The sequence below is a fragment of the Schistocerca americana genome, chromosome 3 (genome assembly GCF_021461395.2).
Source record: "Schistocerca americana isolate TAMUIC-IGC-003095 chromosome 3, iqSchAmer2.1, whole genome shotgun sequence".
Lineage (NCBI taxonomy): Eukaryota > Metazoa > Arthropoda > Insecta > Orthoptera > Acrididae > Schistocerca > Schistocerca americana.
Genome location: NC_060121.1, coordinates 839,663,645 through 839,680,344, shown reverse-complemented (window position 1 = coordinate 839,680,344; position 16,700 = coordinate 839,663,645). Strand labels below are relative to the sequence as shown.

At 37.8% G+C, this 16,700-nt stretch overlaps 1 protein-coding gene and 1 long non-coding RNA gene across 2 annotated transcripts in view; one reads left to right on the top strand and one right to left on the bottom strand.

Moving 5' to 3' along the window:
- Positions 1-16,700, bottom strand: part of LOC124605744 (transmembrane protein 198) — a 146,843-nt gene that overhangs the window by 6,034 nt on the left and 124,109 nt on the right. The window contains exon 5 of the mRNA XM_047137624.1: positions 7,100-7,263. Within this exon, the coding sequence (XP_046993580.1) occupies positions 7,100-7,263 (164 nt within the window). The remainder of the gene's footprint in view (positions 1-7,099; positions 7,264-16,700) is intronic.
- LOC124605745 lies at positions 546-1,728 on the top strand. Its single transcript, XR_006978675.1, has 3 exons — positions 546-770; positions 858-1,294; positions 1,386-1,728. It is a non-coding gene; the product is annotated as an uncharacterized LOC124605745 (long non-coding RNA).

Below are 16,700 nucleotides of genomic sequence, written 5' to 3'. Positions count from 1 at the left end.
TCCACTAGTGCAGGTGTACCATCACTGGCCCTAGTTAGTGGATGTGTACAGTAGCAGAAAAATACAAGTCACTTATCAGAAAGGTTAAACCACTAAAACATGGACGAAAGAGGGACGGCAATGACTACAACTTTTTAAAGAGATAGGAAGTGTTCAAGATGAACAGAATGACAAAGTTAATACAACCTGTTACTGAAGAATTCAAGGTTAAGTACTACGTTTATGATGAAGAAATGCATGATATTCTCCTTGATGCTCATGTAACGACTGTCATAGTGGACGCGACCAATGATAAAATGCTTAAAGTCAAAATACCACAATACAACATAAGAGATGATCAGATTTATCTTAGCTTATGTGAACCCTGTTTACAAAAACAAAAAGGTCAGAAGAAAGGAACAGTAGTGAAGTCCATGCTGTTCAAAGAATTAAGTTCCAGATGTCAAGTTGATCTAATAGATTTACAATAATAACCAGATGTAGACTATAAATTTGTAATAGTTCACCAGGACCATCTCACTAAATTTGTTGTTGTTTTCAGGCCGCTGAAGCCCAAAACAGCTGAGGTAGTATGCAATAACAATACTGACAGTTTTATGTTGTCAGGTGCTTCCTCAGTGTTGTAGTCAGACTATTTTTAAGATTATGCACTGTAAACCAAGACACAACCAGAGACAAGATAGCACAGAGCTAGCAAATCAAGACATGGAAAATATGCTAGCTATATGGATGCAGTGGTACAGCACTGTGGAGGGGAGCCATGTGATAAGGTTTGTGCAGTTATTGAAGAACAACACTGTACATTTTTTAATTAAAAAACTCCATATGCCCTCCAAAACATGGTTTGCTTCCATCAGGTTTACCTCCTGAAGTATTTGCGAACATTCACTCTGAGGACAAACTTGAAAATATAATCAATCAAATGAGTGTTAGTAGTGAGAAATGGACTGAAACATTGCAGGATAATGATCACAGAAAATCTCCAGTGCAAGATGATAATATACCAACAGGAAAAGAGGTTGAGAACAGGAAGAAAGAATGTGTTCCAGACAATAATGAACACTGCCCGACTGATTTAAAAGAGTCAACATGTGCTATTAAAAAACACAGAGCAGAGGTGTACAAGCACAAAGAATGCTGAAGTGCCCGTACCATTGTTTGCCACCAGTGGAAAAGGGATTTACGGTGAGAGTCCCAATTCCCAATTTCAGTTGAGGAAGAGGAGATGCAAAGCCAATCTTGGGTGTCATCCTCAACACAAGAGCTGATGGCTTCTACTGAATTGGGACAACAGGTGTTGTAATGAATCATATTTACTTAGGGTAATAAACTGATTGTTTCTAAATATTTTTGGAAGGGACGACTGTGACAACATTTTGTTTCAGGTCCCATTTCATTGCCTGCTCTCTTAGAATAATCCCTGATGAGGAAGTTCCAGCAGAGAAAACTGTCACCCTAACAACAACTGCATCACTTCGGTCAATGGGAAGAAGCCATGGATTCTTCAAATGCAGCTGCCAGCACAAAAATCAGACTCTGAGATGCTTTTGCAAAAAGAAAAATGTTGTGCAATTCTAAGTGCCATGGTGCACATCCTTGCTGCAATAAATGAATTTTATATAATATGACTACATTTTCAAATTGCATCTCATAAAATGCAACTTTTGAATATGACTGTGTTTTGTTTCTGCAGCACCATGAATTTTATATGACTATATTTCTCAATTGCAGTTCATAAAACACAACTTTCAAAATATGACTGTTTTGTTACTGCAATCATGGTTCACTTTCCTTCCTCTTGGCAGTGGAGGTATACCTTCACTAGTGATGGTGCGTTATCCCTAGTGAATGTGTATTTCTTGGCAAAATTGGTATCAATAATCCACTTTCACTAAGGGGACAGTGAAGGTGCACCATCACCAGTGATATTGTATCTTCCTTGAAACTTCCACTTCCATTATAACAAAGATATTTTGCCAGAAGATTTTCAGATGTAATGCATAGAATTGCAGTCTGATCTCCAACTAAAAGAAAAATCTGATCATGTATCACTGTTGGACTTGCACAAATTATTCCTTCCAGAGACAAAAATCCCTTGTTGCAAAGTTGTGTGTTATGTCATCTTTGTTTGGAAGCATGTAAATTTGTGAACAGTTATTTTCAAGAGTAAAGCACACAAAGAATAAAAGCAGAACCAAAATCTCAGATAAACATCTTGAGACTACAACCACTTCGCTCAAATCTAAGATTGATACATTAGTTCCCCAGATTTGTAATTACTTATGTATATAAAATTATTAATGAAATTTCATATATAAAATGAATAAAGAATCATAAATTAATAAGTTATAAATTACGTTAATGTGTTAACTATATACCTTCGACTGACATTTTTTTTTCTGCTCTCAGGGGTCACTGTTAGTGTTAAGTATATTTTGTGAGTCCCTAAAATACTCGTCTTCTTCCAGTGTGGCTCACATTAGCTTAATTGTTGGGCAACCCTGCTCTAGGTAATGGTCAACAAGTGTACCTAAATGAACACATTATTTAATGATTTGAAAAGTGATACATACAGACATTTCAAACTGGTTTGTTTACATTCAGTAAAGACAGATTACAGCATTTATGTACAGATGTTGTGAAATAGTGACTAGCTATTTTGCTGGCAGCCATTACCTACAAACCTATGTACATTTCTTGCACCATAGTATGATACAATAAAAGAGAATATTTTGCTGTGGATAACACAATGTTTCATGACTGTTATTTTATAATCACCATTGTGGCACCACCCAGATGGCACTTTTCCTCTCCGACAAGACCACGCCTACCAGAATCCAGTATTTAAGTGAGCACAGGGCTGGTGTGAGTCAGTTGTAATTCTGTCATAGTATTGATGTAGTGGAAGTGTATGCCAGTCAGTCTAGTGCTTGGTTCTTGCTTCGACTCGGTTTATGGTTGTTTACTCTTTGGTCTGTGTTAGTAGCTGACTGGGCTCTAACATTGCTAAAAGTGGACTTTGGTTGAATTTTGTACTTAAAGATAGCTTGTGCTGTTTGAGAATGTTCTGTAACATATCTCAGTTTGTTGAAAAAACTGAGGTGACTCTCCATTAGTTTTGAGTGTAGATCACCTTTACAAAAATGAGTCAATGGGGAGGCTGAAGAGTTAGAATATTAATTAACCCACAGGGTCTGCCAAACTCACAATCTTATGGAAATCAACCATAAGACATTTTTGTCAATTACTGTAGAGGATTTCTGTTCCAGCGCAAGTGTGTAGTGACAGAATTTTGTTCAAGAAGGGATAGAACTCTGATCCCATGACTGTACTGTTGTGTGGAAATAACAGATCACAAAAAGAAATATGTGACATTGCCTAGGGTGGAACACATAATGAACTTGTTGATCTGTAGAGCAGTGGAAGAAGGTTTTACAGAATGGTGTGTCACAGTAGGAGATGTGGCACACAAATGGGCATGTGTGAATGGTGAAATAGTGTGGAGGTGATGTTACGAAGTTTCATTGGTTTGGGCTTAAATCATTAGTTTTGTACAATAATAAAATGAACACAAATAATCATGAAAACAAGTATTGGAAACAAATCACTCTTTCAGCATATCAGGGTGTTTTTGGAGTAGAAGGCTTTCTCTGAAGATTAAATGTTGTAACAGTAGCAAATTACAAAGTTGGAATCTTTGGAATGAAAAGGAATGGATGTGTAAATTATTTTTGCCAGTTAGTTAACAAGAAGCTCTGCATCACTTGAACTCCTAATATGTTTCGATGGAATAGAGAGAACTGAGAACATACAGGATGTCCCTGGTTTCAAAATTAAATATCTCGAAAACTGAGATTGATAGACAAGGGCAACAAATGGATGTATTGCGAAAGGTGTAAGAATTTTATATAGAAGTTTCAAAATAGTTGAAAAAGCTGCTAACATATGGCTCTGTAATCACCATATGTATTGCCTATAAATAATATGCTATAGCTCGGAGTGATCACTTCCACAGCTGAAACATGAAAGGAGGGCAGCATACTGAAGGAAGAGGTTGAAATCATGTATTCCATCGAACAACATGTTTTTCTGGTACTGGAACACCACAGGTTAGTACACAGCCCTACAGTAACTAGATGCTGTTTTCAGTCGTGATTTAATGTTCCAAAAGGATCTGAACTGAAACCATTCACCAGATCTTCATCAGATTCCATTGGACAGGCAGCATGGCTGATGATTTAATGGGGAATGTTGGCTGCAGGTAAACTTTTGTTGCTCTTGAAAATGTCGCTATGGTTTCTGGAATTATTCAGCAAACTTCAAGGAAATCCATTCAAAGAATTGCAGCAGAGAGGTGTTTAAAGTGTTCCACCACACAAAAAATGCTGAGACAGTCTGCACATGTTCCTATTCAAAATCAAAAGCCACCAGGCCATACCAATGTGGTCTGTGCAACAGAGAGCTGACTTTGTGAACCAGATTCTCACAATGAGTGATAATGAAGGATATGATGATGTCTGCATCTGATTCACAGATTAAACACACTTACACCTGAATGGAGTTATGAATAAACAGAACTGGTGATTTTGGGGTTTTGAAAATCCCCATCTGTGTGAAGGGAAACCACTGTATTCTCCTAAAGTTACTGTTCAGGCTGCAGTACACAGCAAAGGCATTACTGGCCCTTTTTCATGTGAGAAATGATCACTAGTGAACACTATGTTGCAATGTTGGAATAATCTGTCACCACACAGCTAGCATTGGAGGATCAATCAGGCACAAAGTGGTTCATGCGAGATGGGGCCAGACCTGATCATCCCAAACAGATGTTTCACTTTCTTGAGGATAAGTTTAATTATATACTTTCACTGTATGAGCTGCAAAGTATCAGCACCATCTGTTAGCAGCTTTTTGAATTACTTCAAAACTTCTGTATAACTACTGTACAAAATTCTTACCACCTTTACAGTAAACATATCTTTTGTTGCAATTGTTTATTGCTCTTAGTTTTTGAGATACTTAATTTTGAAATCTGGGACTCCTTTACTGGACACTATGTATAACTAATCACATGAACTGAACACTTTATATTTGGATCTGGTGGTCTGATTTGCATGAGAGAACATGGATATTATTCATGGTGCTGTATATGGTTTAAGTGTTTCCTCAAAGAATGATTTTGGCGACAGCCTCTCATCAGCATTTTGACAGATTTGATGCAGCCTACCATGAATTCCATTTCTGTGCCAGCCACCCTCTTCGTCTTGGAATAGCACTTGTATCCTGCATCCTTATTTATTTGGTGGATGTATTCCAATATTTGTCTTCCTCTACAGTTTTTACCATCCACAGCTCCCTCTAGTACCATTTAAGTTATTCCTTGATACTTAACAGATGTCCTATCATCCTGTCCCTTCGTCTTATTACTGTTGTCCTTATGTTCCTTTCCTCACCGATTCTGTAGAGAACCTCTTACTCCTTACCTTATCAGTCCACCTGATTTTCAACATTCTTCTGTGGCAACACATCTCAAATGCTTTGATTCTCTTCTGTTCTTGTTTTCCCACCATCCATGTCTCACTACTATACAATGCTGTGCTCTAAATGTACATCCTCCATGTTTTGCCAGTGCTAATCTGCTTTTGATGACCTCCTTGCTTCATCCGTCATGGGTTATTTTGCTCCCCAGGTAGGAGAATTTCTTAACTCATCTACTTGGTGATCACCAACTTTGAAGTTAAGTCTCTTGCTGTTCTTATTTTTGCTACTTCTACTTTGCTGGCAGTAAACCACAATAATGGTTGAAGTATGTATAAATTGTTGACATACCTAAAAAGTGATGTATTTCAGCATAACAGTACAAGCAATCCTCATGTTTTGCCAGTGCTGGTGATAGGTAATTTCCTTTCAAGAATGCTGCCAGGATGTCACATCCTCTTGACACAACATTTTTACTTTGTAGTTCATTGTCATCAGGTGCTCACTGGTAAACTGAGACATGCATCAGGGAGTGCTGGATGATGATATTGAGTTATGCTGTTAAAATATTGTGTCAAAAAGACACAGAATTACTGCAGCATATCCAATAAGACGACATTATATAACATATTAGAAGATTACCCATAAGTATCTCTGGAGTTTAAAATATGAGTGAACAACTGCAAAAGAAATGCATGCCCCCCCCCCCTCTCACAAACACACACATGCACAAATGCAACTCACACACTCACTACTGTCGCTGGCTGGTCAGGCCAGAACCTCAGCAGCCAGAGACTGTGGTCATGTGTGCGTGAGTTGCATTTCTGTGTGTGTGTGTGTGTGTGTGTGTGTGTGTGTGTGTGTGTGTGTTGTCTCAATGAAGACCTTGTAGGCCAAAAGCTCACTTTCTGACAGTCTTTTTGTTGTACCTATCTGTGACTCAGCATCTCTGCTACATGATGAGTAGCAACTATCCTTTTCATAATATTGCTACTTTTCATAATATTGTTACATTCAATCCTGGGTTTCCCACTTTTTTAATACAGAATCTCTACAACTTTTTATCTGTGATTTCCACCATGACGTGAAAGCAGAGTACACCTCTAGAAGGCAAGAAGATGGTATACACGGGAGATACACATGCATGTTGTCTTCTAAAATTCATTAAATATAAGCCAGTTGTGAACAGTCTAGCTGATATCTACATTGATACTCCGCAAGCCACCCAACGGTGTGTGGCGGAGGGCACTTTACGTGCCACTGGTTTCATATCTCATCAGGAGTTCCAAAGGCAAGAGTGGTGGTAAAACAAACTAACTAACATTGGCTGCTACTTTCAACATTCATTGTGCTTAAAGGTGAACATTAACTTAGCTGAGAAGCATGAGGTGAAGAAACTGGCTGTTGCATTACTGAACCAACCATTCTGGCATTCAGCTGGAATAATTGACTGCGACAACAGAAACTTACGTTAATTTCGTTGGATATGGGTTTTTAATCCACTCATTCAAAATACAGGTCCATTGCATAAGCCAATGCACACCTCAGTCATTTTCAAGGTTTACAGTTAATTGTTTTATCGGAAGAGTTAGAGAGCTTTGTACAAAATGAAATTTCTCACCTGGCAAATGACATCGCCATGTGCTGTCCGTACCTGATAGAGGTACCGATACTTGTTTTGCCTCATTTCTGCCCTTTGCTCACGTGTACGAGGCACTTGCCCTGCTGGACCGCCACTGCGCATTCCTGGCCCTCCGGCATGGTGATGCTGTTTCAGATATGCTGCTACAAATAAATATGATACTGATCATTATGAGAATAAGGTTTATGGTTAAGTACATATTTTGGAAGTAAATTAATGCATACAAAAAGTTAGTAGTAACTTTTCTTTATTTAAGGATCCTGGAATGATAAACAGAAAGAGTAATATTTGTAAAATTACATCAAGTGTCACACATCATATTCCAAACAATCCAGCACGATGCACACCCTTAAGGCTCATGTGACAATTCAAGTTACATACTAATCAACTGGAGTAGCCATTGCAAGCTAATTATCTTAAGCATACTAACAACTGATTATATAAGGCATTAGTCTAGTCACACTGATTATTTTGTATACTAAGAGGTATTACTCCAAAAGAAGCCATTGCTCTTCTTGTTACTCTGCTCATTTGCTGTTCTTAAGTGCTGGAAAAGATATTAACAACATCTGAAAACTAATCTAAGCTCAGCTTTAAACATCCCATGATAGTATATCAATTGCGTCACAAGTACAAGTTTATGGTAAAGCCATGATCATACGTTTATTTACCAGGTGTACCGGTATGAAATGAGCGTTTTTTTGTGAAAATAAAACACTAATTTTGAATTGAAAAGTAAAAACATTTTATTCAAAGTACTGACCATTGCTTTCTATACATTTTGACCACCTTTCTGGCAATTTGTGGGCACCAAGCCATTAGAAATGTTCGTCTTTTGAAGCAAACCAATCAGACACCCAATTTTCGAAGTGTTCCTCAGCCAATGCATGTCCCATTGATGAAAACAAATGGTAGTTGGAAGGGGCCAAGTCTGGTGAATAGGGTGGGTGGGGTAGCAGGTCCCAGCCATGTGTTTTGATTGTATTCTGAACCAGTTTTGCTTTGTGTGCAGGTGCACTGTCGTGTAAAAAACTTACTTTGCCGTGTCTTCTGGCCGATTCTGGTCATTTTTCAATGCATAGTTCAAAATGATCATTCGTTGTCTGTAGTGATTAGTATTCACAGTTTCACCAGGTTTTAGAAGCACATGATACACCACACCTTTCTGATCCCACCAAACACAGAGCATTGTCTTCTTGCTGAATCGATCTGGTTTTGCATTCGATGTTGATGGTTGTCCCGGATTAACCCATGATTTTTCCTGTTTAGGATTCTTAAAATAAATCCATTTTTCATCGCCAGTAACAGTTTGATGCAAAATTGATTTTGTTTCATGTCTTTGAAGCAAAATTTGACAAATGGTTTTTTGGTTTTCCATCTGCCTTTCATTCAATTCATGTGGCACCCATTTTCCACACTTTTGGATCTTTCCCATAGCTTTCAAACGGTCAGAAATTGTTTGTTGTGCAACTTTTAGTATTGCTGCCATTTTCTTCTGACTCAAAGTATCATCTTCATCCAGTATTGCTTGCAATTCGGCATCTTCGAACTTTTTTGGGGGTCTTCCACGTTCTTCATTTCTTACATCAAAATTATTATTTCTGAACCATTGAAACCATCTTTTGCATGTTGTTTCTGATAGAGCATGATCACCATATGCCTAAACAAGTATTTGATGCGACTCTGCAGCACCTTTTTTCAAATGGAAACAAAAAATTAATGCTTTCCGCAAATCATCACTTTCTGGTACAAAATTCGACATTGTTAACATGATGAAAACATATGATGTTGTTTGTTCCATGACTTGATGTATACTAAATAACTTTGACAGATGTCATAACAACCAAACAAAAAAAAATTAAGGCTCATTCACAACAAATGTTCCCTATCGACACATTTGTATCTTAACACTCATTTCATACCGGTACTCCTGGTATTATTAGGAGCAAGTGTGCAAAATGTTTACAAAAGCAAAAGCTGGTACTGTTTGCAGAAATTGCAACACTGTCAAGGAGTCACCAGAAAGTAATGAAATTTGTAGTGTGTTGTTTAGTGGCTGCATTGTGAAGTGTTAAAAAAATCCAAATTTTTAGTGTTTCACTCCAGTTGAACCAAGTATTTTTTACTTCACTTAAAATGCCTCCAGTCAGATTAGTTTCATAAAGCAGTGCGGTGCTGAAACCAACCTTTGGGTTGATCACTTACAGTCATACAAAGTAGTAATTAAATGTAATGAGTAATAAAACAGTGTTACATGCTCAAACCAATATTTGATGTAGCTGCCCTGTGGCACAATAGGAGTTTTCATGAGGGCACAGTAAAAATTCTCAGGAATGAAAACAATGTCTTGTTTTCATAAAGAGTTCACACAGATGTACAACAAGGTAATAGCTGATCCTCTGTTACTTTTAACTATGTTCTATAGGGCTGGGAAAAGGTAACAAAAACATTGGAATAAATTGTGTAGCATTATTAGATGACTTTGCTAGATTAATCTTTTAGAAGAAATAGCCAATAGGAAAAGCTTAAGAATTCCTGCTAAAAAAAATTACAAACATTAAAAATGAAACAAAATTCCTGCAAACATATATTAGCAAAATAAAAAGATTAAAAAAAATTAAATATCTTGGGGAGATAATCAAAGGGAATGGTTTGGAAAAAGCTCCATTAGAGGAAAGGATTCATAAAATGGGAAGTACTTATGGTATAACTAAAAACTTATATAACAGACATTGCCTGTCTAAAAATGCAAATTAAGGCATTGACATACTAAAGAGAAACCATAATGTATGCAAGGAAATGTGTAACATTAAACTATAATATAGATTAATTGTAATTACTAGAAAGGTAAATCATTACAAAAATATTAGGCCCACGAAAAACTATGGACTGTTGTAAATTACATAGCAATGACAAAATTTACTGAAACATAGGAAACATATCACAAGGGCTGAGAAAAAGAAGACTGGTATTTTTTGGACTTTGTATGAAATGCAACTGCATGAAATGTAATACAGTAGGTTAATCAGAAACATCTTAAAATATTTGTGAGATAAGAAGTCAAGAACGAGTTGGATCCATAAAGTTAAAAAGGATTTAGAAAAAAAGCAATATAAATGCTGAAGAAACAGCTGACTGAGAAATGTTTAGTAGCAAAATATTGAACATGGAAGGATTCTAGGGTAGAAGAGGCAAAAAAACTGCTCTGAAATGGTCAGATTACAGGAAGAAAAAACACAGTAAACAGGTGAAAGAGTACAGGAAGGAAAGAAGACAACAATGAATCAGGAATTAGCATCTGAGAGAGAGAAAAAAATTCACTTGCTTTTTTGTTGTAGTCCCCTTTTAGGTCAGTGCACTTTACCCAATATTTTTCCATATAGCATTTTTCATGTCTGAAGTGTGATTGTCAAATGTTTGCAGAATACCTGTCTTATGGCCCATATAATCTCATCACTGTTTGAATATTTTATGGCAAAATGAATTACTTTGGATATGGTAGTACATGGAAGTCATGGCAAATATGGTCAATGGGATGGATATATGAACAAATCATGCAATTTGTCACAGAATGGAGGCCGATATTTGCATTATTGGTGATTTTTGTTTTATGGGCATTATTCTAATATTAGGCAAAAAATTATGCCTTGGACCATACCCTAATGCCCATAAAGCAGAAACCATCAACAGTGCATACAGTTTGTATTATAAAACTTGCATTAGATATTGAAGCCGTAAGTTTAGTTTGTTAGCAGCAATATATAAATAAATACTTCACACTACTCAGTTTTTTCTATTGCTAAATCTCATTTTTATAGGCAGCTGCATTGCCCTGATGAGTAAAACTTTTTTCCTTTTTTCATGCACTTTATTCATTTAATTGCTCCAGAAGACTTGTACAGTACTCAACAATTTTTTTTTTGCTGACATCTAACATTATCTGTTAGAAGAAACTTCCTGCATACCAAAAAACAGATGGCCACGACCATTCTGGGATGTGAAATGCTCTACATTTTCTCTAATAAAGAGTTAACAGATTCCACCTAGTGTGTTGCTTATACACCACCTGACAAAAAAAGTGAAGCACCCAGAATGGGAAGAGAAAACAAAAATGCAGGGTTTCAGAGGATATCTGATGTTATTTCAGTGCTTATAACAAAATCAAGTAAAAAGAGAGAGAGAGAGAGAGAGAGAGAGAGAGAGAGAGATAGAGAGAGAGAGAGAGAGAACTGTCAATATTAGTCCACCTATCAGTATTATGTTGCACCCCCTCAGTCCTGCAGAGCCAGTTTGAAAAACTTTCTTACACAAATGATGTATCATTGGACCTCCCCGCCCCTCACCCACTCCCTCCACCCCACTGCCTCACCTTTTCCTTCTTATACTTGCCCCCTTGTCTGTTTTTGCTGATAACTGTGATACACACTGTATACAAATGTTTCACATCAATACCCCAGGTACCCCTTGAAGCTCATAGCTTGGTGTTCCAAGCAGCCACTGCCAAATGTGACATGTACTTTTTGCAGTAGCACCTCTTGCGCTCTCTCAGGTTTACATCCCACGTGGCAGCTTGTGTCACTTTGGCCTTAACTCAGACTTGTTGGCCTGGATGAATGCACAGACTTGGTTGGGAAAGGTGTCATATCGTATCCTCTTCTGTGGCAAGCTGGCCAACAATTGTTGCAACTGGTCCTTGGTACCCTGGATGATGGCACTGGCACAGAGCTGACATCCAAGGTGGTATCACATGTTCCATCAGGGAAAGATATCCTGCTGCCCTCAGGAGCATGTCAGCAATATGCTGACAGTTCATAGAGACCTGTGTCTTGTGTGGTCGAGCATTGTCTTGTTGAAAAATAGCACCACAATACTGTCGCATGAGAGGTAACACATGAGGACACAGGATGTCCATGGTGAACTACTGCATCATCAGAGTTCCCTCTATCACAACTGCTTATGACCTGAAGTCATTCCCAGTGGCTCCCCACACCATGCCACCACAAGCAACACAGCTGTGCCTTTCCAGAGCATCAGAAGAATGGGACCTTTCCCCAGGTGACTGGGATGAGACAGTAATTCCTTAGTTCATCTGCTGCTAGTCTCTGACCAATGGTGCAGGATAATGGTATGTTGCAGAGTGTCCATTACTCATTCTCACATGGCAGGTGCAAATGTGATGGGCTTATGATGTGCTCGGTGCAGAGTATAGTTATTCTCTCTTTGGTTGTTAGAAACAGGTGACTGTAACCATGATAACAGGTATGCCTACCTTCACATTCCCACGCAGTTCATCGCCACACCACTGCCACATCTGAATGCTCCACAAATCTGGATATTAGATGATTCAACCAACTAGTCAATTGAGGCCCATTACATGGCCCTTTCACACTCTGTCAGGGGCTGATAATACTGTCTCACACTAGTACATGACATCTTCAGTTGTAACCCCTCTCATATATAAAAAGGATTACTGGTAGATTGCTGGCTACCCCTTCTGACAACGATGACAGTACATCTGTTTATGTGACAGTGCTTGTAGTTATATGACAAGAGGAATACATTCTGTTTAAGAATCTGAATTCTAGTACGTATCTGGTTGGTGTGCTGATCTGCTTCTGATTTCTCCAGCAGTTTTCAATAGTTGGGCTGTGGTTTATTTATTTATTGAACTGGACACAAGATGTTTTCCATTTATTTATTTCAAAAACCCATGTCATCTCTTCATTACTACTGTATATCAATCACAGTATATAAAAACACACAGTTTGCTGTGTAACATTGCCAAATGTCAAAGCATAACAAGCTTCTAGCTTCCACCACTGACATCTCTCTCTGACTGACTGACAAAGTACTTTCCCTCTGTACGTACACAAAAACAGACACTTTCTGATATGCGGGTAATGCCACATCTACTAGTCAATTCAACATTTTGTTTTAATAACTTTGATTTCAGAATTATATGGTTGTTTGCTTAGTTGTGTTTAGTTTTTATAATGAAGTGATCAACTGAAAACATAAGAGAAATTGGCATTTTTATGTATTTAATTAATCATGTCAAATTTTGTCATTAATTGCTCTTGGAATTGATGTGTAATAGATTTAGAAATATAAATGCAGTTCTACAAAAATGACTGTATTTTGTTAGCACTAATAAACATTTAAAAAAAAGTTATAACCCATTCTACTTTTCCTCTGAACGTAAATACGAAAACTGCAGAGAAATTATTTTACAGAGATATGACATTTTTCTATTATGTGATGAAATCAGTTTAATTATGTTGTGGGTTATATCTCCTTGCACTGACAAATTCATTAGTGTTTTTTTGTATACCTGATATGGTGTAAATTTGGAAATGTAGTCATAATGTGAAGTTAATGGTGTGGTATTGATCTCTTTGTTAATAGTAAAAGAAGGTGTTCAAAGGGCTTGTTTCATTATAATGTCCTTCACATTGATCACTTAACATCTGACACTTTTCATGCCCTTTTTATAACCTACCAAGCCTGGTAACAAAACTGTACATCAACGACACAAATGCACTCTGGTGCCCACTCTATCTGTCATACGCTACGGACACAGGTTCGAATCCTGCCTCGGGCATGGGTGTGTGTGATGTCCTTAGGTTAGTTAAGTTTAAGTAGTTCTAAGTTCTATGGGACTGATGACCTCAGATGTTTAGTCCCATAGTCCTCAGAGCAGTTTGAACCATATCTGCCATAGATAACTGCAACTCGTATAATTTATATGCCCACCTACGGTGCATACGTATACAAAGTTATATTGATGTCCAAACACGTCTTCCAGGTGCTTCACTTTTTTTCTGAGCAGTGCAGTTTTGTTTCTGGTATGAAATAATGGGCTGTCATCACAGTATAGTAACAAATCACACTCCAAAAGAAGTTGAGGTCTTTTTAAAGTGACCTGAACATTCAAAAGGCACTTAATTTCACATTAGCTTTCCATCAGCATTCAACGAAAGAGCACTAATCTTGTACAAAACTTTCTCATACTTGTTTCTTCAAATACAATGTACCATACTCCTACTTTTGATCTGCTGGTAGTTCATACACCTTCAATATTTTTATCCATATTGTTTCATGCACTTTCTTGATGTTTTTATCTATGGCTCCAGTTCTAGTACATCAATAGAAGAATGGGTATGTCTCAATACCACTGCCCATTCCATAGTGTTGAAAAAAAACTGGGCAACGCACTTTAATCACCTCAAAAACAGAAACAGACTCTTTATAAATCTTCACTAACTTCTGATGAATGTTATTTGGAAATTACTTCATCAATAATAAAGGATTTTATGACAGATCAGTATTTCAGTAATAGTGTGTGCATTATTACAATACATAATTACAATAAAAGGCCAAGTAAGCCAAATTGTTTCACAAATCTAGTTGATTCTGGACTTGTGTTATTGTGCAGCACTTATCACCCAGGCTGAGAATTTTTCACATTGTCCTCATACAGAATACTGCATCAAGGCATGTATGTTCTGAATATGCACCCAATACATGACATACCAGCTAACCTCTATCTTTCACTATTTTGAGTATTGTATGCTTGCCTCTCAGTAGAATTGTGGACAAAATTAATGGCCGCTTCCTTATTTTATCCATCTAACCATTGTATCCCACAGATTCTGTCATGACAGAAAACCTCCAGTGACATGTAACAAGTCAAGTTGTAAGCATAGCCTAGTACACACATTGTCAGAGCACTAATAGTGATAGAACAATGGTTATCCAAATTTGTAACATGAGACACTTCCTACAGTGGACATCACATACTGCAGTTAAAACAAATCTTCTGTTATCATATTTAGATTATCAGATAATTTGTAGAGGCAATGGATAATTAAGCATGCATTTGATTATCTTTGGGATTTATAAGGATTTCCAATTTCTTACTTTCTTTCCTATGGAAGCTTGTTGAAGATGGACATACTAGAATAATGAACCCCATTCTGAATACCAGACAGGAAGGCAAAGTCAACATGAAAATTATTTTTGCTCTCAGTAGTATGGTTGTGCCAGTTGCATTATAAATAACACTGATTTTTATTAATAATTACAAATATTGTTCTGGAGAAAATGCACTGGGAATTGGTGTATGAATTCTGAAATCTATGAAGAACCTTCTGGAAGACATATTACATTACACAATATTGCTGCTGCTTGCTTTTGCTGGATAGCTACTGAATCAAAATAATGGGAGACATATCGTGGCATAAAATGTGCAAAATGAGCTTCTTGATTACTTATCTGGGTATTGGCTCCATCTCAGCTTGTTATCCAGCTAGATATCACGGAATGTTGCACATATGATAGTTAGACAAAAATATGAAAACACCAAAAACACAATATACTGCTATGCCTAATACAGTGTAGAAAACCCATTGGCATTCAGACCAACTTCTAGCCATCTCGGAATGGATAAATGCAGGTACTGTATGGTTCCCAAGGGAATCTTATACCATTCTACCTGCAAAATAGCAGCAAGTTCAGGTAATGATAATGAAGTTGGATAGTAATTATGCACCCTTCTCTCCAAAACTAGACAAAGTAGACTGAATAATAACAATATTATGAAAATGATAGATTACTACTCACCATAAATATGACACATTGGGTTGCAGACATGCACAACAAAAAGACTATTGCAAATTGAGCTTTTGGTCAAAGCCTTATTCAGAAAGGAAAACATAAACATGCACACATTCACACAGCAAGCACATTCCACACACATGACCACTATCTCTGGCTGCTCTGGCCAGAATGCAACTGTGTCATGTTGAATGGAAGCAGAAATCCACGAACCATCAACAGTACCTGCATTTTGACAGCTGCCATCCCTTCCACACAAAAAAATCCCTCACATATAGCCTGTCCTCCCAGGGACAGCATATCTTCAGTGACAAGATCTCCCTTGTACAGTATGCTGAACGTGTCACAAAGAGCTTCACAGACAGGCACTATCCACCAGACCCATTCTACAAACAGATCTCCTGTGCGATATCCCCACACACCCCCAGTCTTCCCACCACCTACAAGAACCAGCTATAAAGGACTGCCGTATTTGCCACCCAGTACCACCCTGGAATGGAACAACTGAATGACATCTTTCTTCAGGCCTTTGATTATCTATCATCATGCCCTGAAATGAGGCTCTCCTGCCCAATATCCTTCCCACACCTCCTAATGTGGTATTCCACCACCCATCCAAGCTTCACAACATCTTAGTCCATCCCCATGCCACTCCCAAACCGAACCCCTAGCCACAGGGACCATATCCCTGTAGAAAACCCACGTGCAAGTCCTGCCCAATTGACCCACTGAGCACATCCTACTGCAGACATGTCACAGATTTATCTTATCCCATCAGAGGCTGGGCTATCTGTGAAAGCAGCCACATCACATACCAGCTATCCTGCAATCATTTCACAGCTTTTTATATTGGTAGCAACCAGCTGTCTGCCAGGATGAATGGCCACAGCTGAACTGTGGCCAAGAGCAAAATGGACCACCCTGTTACACAACATGCAGCTGAACACTTCATGAAAAGGATGGA